This window comes from Nanorana parkeri, unplaced genomic scaffold, assembly GCF_000935625.1.
Source record: "Nanorana parkeri isolate BGI_ZX_2015 unplaced genomic scaffold, ASM93562v1 scaffold954, whole genome shotgun sequence".
In the NCBI taxonomy this organism is placed as follows: Eukaryota; Metazoa; Chordata; class Amphibia; order Anura; family Dicroglossidae; genus Nanorana; species Nanorana parkeri.
Window position 1 is genome coordinate 428,687 of NW_017307222.1, and position 9,746 is coordinate 438,432.

The window sequence follows — 9,746 nt, forward strand, 5'->3', positions numbered from 1 at the left end:
GCGGGGGGGGGGGGAGCGGGAAGTGCTATTGTTGCCTTGATTGCAGCAGCTGGTAGGGAGCAAACTCGACCTGCTGATGTTCACACACCACCAGAGCTTTCATCTTTATCCAGCTTCTGCAAAACTCTATCCATTAAAGGAGCTTTATTTATTGAGCTGGGTACGGTTTTTGGGTTTTTCCGCCCCTTGCCGTGCATTGTAAATTCCTGGGTTGCCTGGATGTCGGGTATGCCTGAAACTTTTGTTTTCAGCTTTGAATAGAGATGGGAAGGGTTGAAGCCCGCTCTTTTTTTTTTTTCCTCTCCAGCAAAGGATTTCTTTAAATTTTTGCCCAAACACTTAGCTCCAACTCTCTCAGCTCAGCTTCCCTGAACTTCCTGCCCAGTACAAGATCTCAGCACAGGCTCCAGCAGACTTCCATCTACTAGCGGGGAGGGGAATGGCTTGCCTTGCTGGTCTTCCAGCTTGTGCGGGGGTCCTTCAGGCTCTATCCAATGTGGCAATGTAGAGAACTCCTCCAATTGGGGTGGCAATGTAGAGAACTCCTCCAATTGGGGTGGCAATGTCCGGCCCTCCTCCATTGGGGGTGGATATGTCCGGCCCCCCTCCAAATGATTTTAAAGTGGCGTTGTCATCACACTAAACATGCAGCAAAAAAAAAACCTGTGACGTCAAAACTCAATTTATATGTAACACCGATCCGTAAAATCTGATAAAAGCCATTGTCATGTCATTGTAAGTCTTTTTGATTTTATATATATCAATCTGCATCTTTTATCATAACAATCCCTGTTGATCCTGCCATGACAGTCCTTGTTCAGGCACTTCCTTTTACAGGGTGACAACGCACTGTACCTGTCTCCCAGTTATGCACCTCTGTTGTCACCCTGTCACCAATGGAGACCACAAGTGGCAGTTTCAGCACACATTACACAGACACGGTCTACTGTTGTCGCCATCGGGAAGACCACCCTGAGAAATGCCACGCAGCCATCGCTGGAGTGCATATGGACAGGAAGACAATGCAGGTGATTGGCAGAAGTGGGAAGTCACAAAGGATGAAAACAATGGTTTATGATGCGCAGTGAAATGTTATTCAGATTCACTTTAAATGAAACCTTGAAATGGAGGATCAAACCACCAGCTGACAATATCGTGGCTTGGTGGGTTGTATTTGCAGAGCCGCTCCGCTCGGAGCCCCCCTTTATACTTTGCGGAGTGTTTCCTGGGTCCCTCGCTTGGGAATAAGAGGCCGTGATTGGATTCCTGACCCCCGTCTCTCATTTCATGTTATTGGAGCAGAATGTTTTTTTTTTTCTTCTTCTTCTTCTGGCAGTGACTTGTTGAGCGCCGTGTCGCCGTCCCCGGTGGGCTGCGGTCAGGGGACCGCAGAGGTAATTGCATTTCCTGCTCTTGCTCTCATGTGTCTTTCTTATCTTCCTCAGGATTCCGGGCCGCTTGAATGACAGACGCACTCCGCTAGGAGAGCTGAACTGGATCTTCACGGCAATTACTGACACCATCGCATGGAACGTCCTGCCAAGAGGTACGCCGCCGCCGCGCGCTTGGCATCACTCTGACGCAAAGCCCTTCACTGCCCGTCTGCGTCCTGTAATGTACCGCTGACATTCCCGCGCTCGCATCTGCATACGATACGGCTTTGTGGTGACTCATTTAAAGGAGAAGTATGAGGTCAGTGAAAATCACTCAGCCTCATAGTTCGAGCCGACGTGTGACAATGAGACTGTCACAGGTCGGCTCAGTAGATCGGGAGGTGAGCGAACACATACCGTCGCTCGCTCACTTCTCGATCATCTCCCTGCAGAGAGCCGTGACTGTCACTCACGGCTCCCTGTAGGGATCCCCCCCTGTCCGATCCTTTAGCGCTGACTGGCGGAAAGGACGGGGGAGGGGGCGGGTACAGCTGGCTCTGCCTCTGGATAGGCAGAGCCAGCTGTCAATCACGCAGCTGGGTGGATCCAGACAGTAATGTTGGGATCCGTCCCGGCTGCGGCTTCTCAGTATATAGGGAGCTGTAGCTCGCGGTATACTGAGCTTAGGGTGACGGGAGGACGCTAGTTTGTGTCCTCCCGTTACCCTCTGGAGAACTATGGGGAAAAGCCCTGACCCCATAGTTCTCCTTTAAAGGACGAGCTCATTGTTTAATATCGGGGGTGTTGTCTTGCCAGTTGCTCTTCCAGCTCCATGACCCCCAATCCTACAATTACACATGGCTGAAAATCGTCACAGGAAGTGTCTGTCCACCCAAAACTGATGTTTACCCGGCAGATGCTGGGGACTTAGCGTATCCGAATTTACTTTTTTTAGATTTAGTATTGAACAGCAAATGGTTACAGAAGAACTCCGGGGGAAATTATTATTAACCCTTGCAGCAAGGGCTACCCCCCAGCACTGGTCTACAATGGGCAGATGCAGCTCTGTAGTCATTGCTACATCATTACGTTTATCTTTTCAAATGCAAGAACAGCCTCTTGCAGTCCTTTACAGCAACACTTAAACTGGGAGAAGGCAGCGCAGCACTGGGAACCAATCAGGAGTGTTGCATGTGATATATTGAAGAGGCGCACCCTTCCCCTACTGGGATGGACGTGTAGATTTAGCACAGGAGAAATTTTCAACTCTTCGGTTGGTCTTTATGATTCAGCGGGAATTTCCCCTCACTTCCTGTTTGGTTCTCAGAAGAGGAAATGAAGGGAAATGTTCCCATTGAGGACACAAACACCAGAAAAAGGAAACCTGGCGGGTTCCATCCCTTCCCTCCCGTATCCAAAACAGAGATCGAATCTTCGGCCTTAGATACAGCTCTAGAATCGATCAGATTTTGCTTGGCATCCTGTTTTTGATCAGCTATAAAATGCCTGAATCTGTCTCTCTTCTCTCAGATCTGTTCCAGAAGCTGTTCCGGCAGGACTTGCTGGTCGCCAGCCTCTTCCGCAACTTCCTATTGGCCGAGAGGATTATGAGGTCATACAATTGTACGCCTGTGAGCAGTCCGCGGCTGCCCCCTACCTACATGCACGCCATGTGGTAAGTCTTTAGCGTCGTCTCGAAGCGCCACTAAAGAATCTTTGTTTAGATTTTCTAAAGAACTTTCGCACCAAAAAAACGTTCATTTGACTTTCTATTCGTTGATGAGGTCAGATCGATGATCAATCTCACCCATAGTGACAAAAGACTGGAAAGAGCAGGATGGAAATTTGTTGTCGAACAAACAAAATGCTAACGGTGATTGTTCGGTGCACTTCATTCCAAAATCGAATGTTAAAATCCAACAAAATTTCGATCGACATTCGACAAGTGTCTGATGGCATTACTAGTAGCGTGTGGTCAGCTTTAAAGGACAAGAACACGTTAAAACAAAGTGACCCTTAACCTAACCTGAACCCCCCCCCCCTCCAAAAATAATAGCTGCGGTTCTGCTGTTTGTTTACATCCATCTCCTGGCCACACCTGCACACTAAAGCCCCATAGACTTCTATACTACCATCTGAGATCTGGGATAGTCTGCGGCCCCGGGACACAGCCCCATAGACTTCTATACTACCATCTCAGATCTGAGATCGTCTCCGGCCCCGGGACACAGCCCCATAGACTTCTATACTACCATCTCAGATCTGAGATCGTCTCCGGCCCCGGGACACAGCTCCATAGAATTCTATACTACCATCTCAGATCTGAGATCGTCTCCGGCCCCGGGACACAGCCCCATAGACTTCTATACTACCATCTCAGATCTGAGATCGTCTCCGGCCCCGGGACACAGCTCCATAGACTTCTATACTACCATCTCAGATCTGGGATAGTCTGCGGCCCCGGGACACAGCTCCATAGACTTCTATACTACCGTCTCAGATCTGGGATAGTCTGCGGCCCCGGGACACAGCTCCATAGACTTCTATACTACCGTCTCAGATCTGAGATCGTCTCCGGCCTCCAGACACAGCCCCATAGACTCCTATACTACCATCTCAGATTTGAGATAGTCTGCGGCCCCGGGACACTGCCCCATAGACTTCTATACTGCCATCTCAGATCTGAGATAGTCTCCGGCCCCGGGACACAGCCCCATAGACTTCTATACTACCATCTCAGATCTGAGATCGTCTCCGGCCTCGGGACACAGCCCCATAGACTTCTATACTACCGTCTCAGATCTGAGATAGTCTCCGGCCCCGGGACACAGCCCCATAGACTTCTATACTACCGTCTCAGATCTGAGATCGTCTCCAGCCTCAGCACAAATCCTTCCTGAGGGATTTCCTTTCACTTCATGTTGTGGCTATTGGACAGGAAGAGACAGAAAATCTCCCCAGTGTGATACAGATGGAGGAAAAAAAAGCTGACATGGGTTATAACCCTTCCTTATCAGTTCTATTTTAATTATTTCAGAGTCTCGGCATAAAGAAGTCTGGGCTAGGGGTAGTCGGCACACAATATTGGCCCCTCTCAGAGTCTGGTGCCCTCACAGGCTGCAGAGCGGCTGTTAGAAGCACGGGAATCCCATTTCTGGGTATCCCGATATCATGGTAATGTTAGCTTAGGTGTAACATTGCTCAGAGGATTTCTTCTTTAAAAATTAGAATTCTGCTGCAGCGTTCCTCTCTGGAAGATCGTGACGTCTCTGGAAGATTTCCGCTGAAAATATCATTTTTCTGTGCTTTGCCTGAGATTACGATCAGAGGGGCTAACATGGCAACATTGATTTTTGATCGTTTTTCTTAGAAGTCTTCAAAGGAGATTTACCTTTTAATCTTGGCGAGTGAAACTCAATCCGCTGTCACTCACCGCCTTCCGGAACTCGGCAATGTCACCTTGAGAGCGGGAGCAAATACGGTGACCTAAATAGCTGAGATTATCGCAGGACAAGGCTCGTCGTCCTCTGGTGCAAGGCAGTCTGCGATCATAGGAGGGACCGGCGAGGGAGCAGTAAAGAGAGCCTGTTGTGTACAAACTCTGATAAACACGTGATAGAAGTCTTGCATAGGATCTGCTGCTTCTTGAGGAATGCGGCGCAGGTCAATGCCACCCACACTGCACCATGGAAGGCAATAGAAATCTGCAGACTTGAGCAGGCAACACATGTCTTCATGAGCCGCATATACATGATGTATTATTCACATGTCTACATGAGCCCCATCTACATGATGAGCTATTCACATGTCTTCATGAGTCCTATCTACGTGATGTGCAATTCACATGTCTTCATGAGCCCCATCTACATGATGTACTATTCACATGTCTTCATGAGTCCTATCTACATGATGTACTATTCACGTGTCTTCATGAGTCCTATCTACGTGATGTGCAATTCACATGTCTTCATGAGCCCCATCTACATGATGTACTATTCACATGTCTTCATGAGTCCTATCTACATGATGTACTATTCACGTGTCTTCATGAGTCCTATCTACGTGATGTGCAATTCACATGTCTTCATGAGCCCCATCTACATGATGAGTTATTCACATGTCTTCATGAGTCCTATCTACATGATGTACTATTCACGTGTCTTCATGAGTCCTATCTACGTGATGTGCAATTCACATGTCTTCATGAGCCCCATCTACATGATGTGTTATTCACATGTCTTCATGAGTCCTATCTACATGATGTACTATTCACATGTCTTCATGAGTCCTATCTACATGATGTACTATTCACATGTCTTCATGAGTCCTATCTACGTGATGTGCAATTCACATGTCTTCATGAGCCCCATCTACATGATGTGTTATTCACATGTCTACATGAGCCCCATCTACATGATGTACTATTCACATGTCTACATGAGCCCCATCTACATGATGTACTATTCACATGTCTTCATGAGTCCTATCTACGTGATGTGTTATTCACATGTCTACATGAGCCCCATCTACATGATGTACTATTCACATGTCTTCATGAGTCCTATCTACATGATGTACTATTCACATGTCTTCATGAGTCCTATCTACGTGATGTGCAATTCACATGTCTACATGAGCCCCATCTACATGATGTACTATTCACGTGTCTTCATGAGCCCCATCTACGTCATGTGCAATTCACATGTCTTCATGAGTCCTATCTACATCATGTACTGGTCACATGTCTTCATGAGCCCCCATCTACATGATGTGTTATTCACATGTCTACATGAGCCCCATCTACGTCATGTGCAATTCACATGTCTACATGAGCCCCATCTACGTCATGTGCAATTCACATGTCTACATGAGCCCCATCTACGTCATGTGCAATTCACATGTCTACATGAGCCCCATCTACGTCATGTGCAATTCACATGTCTACATGAGCCCCATCTACGTCATGTGCAATTCACATGTCTACATGAGCCCCATCTACGTCATGTGCAATTCACATGTCTACATGAGCCCCATCTACATGATGTACTATTCATATGTCTACATGATGTGCTATTCACATGTCTTCATGAGCCCCATCTACATGATGTGAATAACTCATCATGTAGACATATGAATAGTACATCATGTAGATGGGGCTCATGAAGACATGTGAATAGCACATCATGTAGACATATGAATAGTACATCATGTAGATGGGGCTCATGTAGACATGTGAATAGTACATCATGTAGATAGGACTCATGAAGACATGTGAATAGTACATCATGTAGATGGGGCTCATGAAGACATGTGAATAGTACATCATGTAGATAGGACTCATGAAGACATGTGAATAGTACATCATGTAGATGGGGCTCATGTAGACATGTGAATAACACATCATGTAGATGGGGGCTCATGAAGACATGTGACCAGTACATGATGTAGATAGGACTCATGAAGACATGTGAATTGCACATGACGTAGATGGGGCTCATGAAGACACGTGAATAGTACATCATGTAGATGGGGCTCATGTAGACATGTGAATTGCACATCACGTAGATAGGACTCATGAAGACATGTGAATAGTACATCATGTAGATAGGACTCATGAAGACATGTGAATAGTACATCATGTAGATGGGGCTCATGAAGACATGTGAATAGTACATCATGTAGATAGGACTCATGAAGACATGTGAATAGTACATCATGTAGACATATGAATAGTACATGTCTTCATGAGCCCCATCTACATGATGTGTTATTCACATGTCTTCATGAGCCCCATCTACATGATGTACTATTCACATGTCTTCATGAGCCCCATCCACATGATGTGTTATTCACATGTCTTCATGAGCCCCATCCACATGATGAGTTATTCACATGTCTTCATGAGCCCCATCCACATGATGTGTTATTCACATGTCTTCATGAGCCCCATCCACATGATGTACTATTCACATGTCTTCATGAGCCCCATCCACATGATGTGTTATTCACATGTCTTCATGAGCCCCATCTACATGATGAGCTATTCACATGTCTTCATGAGCCCCATCTACATGATGAGCTATTCACATGTCTTCATGATGTGCTATTCACATGTCTTCATGAGCCCTATATATATGATGTGCACTATTCATACATCACTGTGACGGGCTGCCCTACTGGCCAGTAGGGGGGGGCTTTAACCCAGATAAATTTTGATTTGGGGCTCCAAGGTGGTCAACAAGAAAACTGAGGTGACTTGCAGCTGCCTGGCAATACACCAACACTTGGAAGGCCTTGGATCCCTATAGGGCTGCTTTGAAGTGGAACTTTAGTTTCCCAATGCTCCCCCAGTTTCCTAATGTCCTCCCTCCCAGTGGTGGGTTCTCCCTCCTACTGGACTGAACAGGAGTATTGTGAGGCCAGGTTGCTTGATGACGTACCCCCGAGGCAGTTTGGGTCCGCAGGAAGTGGGTTGGATGACGCCATCATTCAACCCGGGGGAAAAAAAAGCAATGGTGGATGTCTGGAGTGCTAAGTTTGCTGGGGAACAGTGCCAAGGGTACGATGTATATAGCCGGTGAAGCTGAAAGGTACATGGCAGACAATTAATTGCCTGTGATTTGTATATGACATGCTCAATTTAAAGCCTCACTCCTGGCTGCTGTTAAATGTACCCATGCAGTACTGGTTCCTTTCCCCATTGAACCCATGCATTGTGGGGGTGGTGTGGACCCCATTACATGGGTACATTTAGCAGCAGCCCGGATTGGAGCTTTAGCAGCAGTAGCTGTGTATGGTAATGTTGTCACAACACTTCTTCTAGAGGCCGATAGTCTTCTCCTAGGAGTATTTTTGTTGCATTAATTTAGTTGTATCAGGAGGACTGAGAGTCGCAGCTACTGGGGACAATGAAGCGCATGGTAAAGGTTCGGACGGCCCGTATCGGGGTTGGTTGTCCCAGCGCTCCGCCATCGTGAAAATGACCCACATCGGCCGGATGTTTTCTCATCTGTTCCCAACACGGGAGTAAATCACACGCCAGCTGATAATTCCCGAGCTATAAAAAGATCATCCCTGGCCTTTGGGGGATATTGATCTATAATCTTCGTGGTTATTAAGTAGCGAGGCTCCTAGAAGCCGGATTATTTAACCCCTTCGGTGCCAGGACTTTCCACCGGATCATCCGTATGACACGTATTGCGTTATATTGTGACAGCACATGACTCGGCTCATGTTTTCGGGCCTCTATCTGCCAGAGACGTGCAGACTTAAACCTAAAGCTATAACTTGTCTCAAGGGCAGGAAGTGATGGGATATCCCATCATTCAGGGGGACCCTGTTTTCCAGTCCTGGTGACACCTGCGCCATCTCCTTTCCTGCCCTGGTGTCACGGAGACTGGAAGTGAGGGGGAGATAGTCGAACCCACGCACATACCTCATAGACCAACAGCCACGACGGGTGCATGGTCGTGGATGATAGTAGATAAACCAGCAACTAAAAGTCATTTGTGCTCAAAGGAGCGCAGAAACCCATTTACTCATTAATGGGAATGTCAGCAGGTTACATGCACCTGTCATTGATCTCAGAAGCTTCTCAAACTGATCCCATTGACGCAAGGCCAAACCCCATCGACGTCATAGGCCCCAAGCATTATTACAGCGGAGTTGCGGTAGGAGGACATTATAAACTCATTCAACGATTAGCAGCGATTCCCATCAATGGAGATGATGAATGATCGCCATTATTATTAGATCTACCACTTGTTTTTCTTTATTCCCTGCAGGCAGGCGTGGGATCTGGCCGTTGATATTTGTCTTTCTCAGCTGCCGACCATTATCGAAGAAGGCACGGCGTTTCAGGTAAGGGAAAAACGTATTCGGGTTAATGACCTCCGCTTTCGAAATTGGGTAATTAGGGTCCGGCGTTCAGTCCACCCACACGGAGGACAGAAGTGATTTCTGGCCATGCATGTGCATTAGCAGCACCGAGTGTTGTAGCAGCTGGGACTAAATTCTGATCTATGAGATGGAAGTGATAGTTGTAGGCTGTGTGTCTGTGTTTAAAGACACTGTCACCTTGCCAGTGCAGAGCACAGTGACAGTGTCTCAGCAAAAGTCAATCCCCCTGACCCCTCTTATACCTGCAAATGTCAATCCCCCTGACCCCTCTTATACCTGCAAATGTCAATCCCCCTGATTCCTCTTATACCTGCAAATGTCAATCCCCCTGACCCCTCCTATACCTGCAAATGTCAATCCCCCTGACCCCTCTTATACCTGCAAATGTCAATCCCCCTGACCCCTCCTATACTTGCAAATGTCAATCCCCCTGACCCCTCTTATACCTGCAAATGTCAATCCCCCTGACCCCTC

The 9,746-nt window shown here is 47.1% G+C and overlaps 1 protein-coding gene across 1 annotated transcript in view; it reads left to right on the plus strand.

Annotated features, from left to right (window-relative positions):
- RPTOR (regulatory associated protein of MTOR complex 1) overlaps window positions 1-9,746 on the plus strand; it is a 158,894-nt gene that overhangs the window by 105,952 nt on the left and 43,196 nt on the right. Inside the window, exons 7-9 of the mRNA XM_018566513.1 lie at window positions 1,446-1,546; window positions 2,904-3,048; window positions 9,158-9,233. Of these exons, the coding sequence (XP_018422015.1) occupies window positions 1,446-1,546; window positions 2,904-3,048; window positions 9,158-9,233 (322 nt within the window). The remainder of the gene's footprint in view (window positions 1-1,445; window positions 1,547-2,903; window positions 3,049-9,157; window positions 9,234-9,746) is intronic.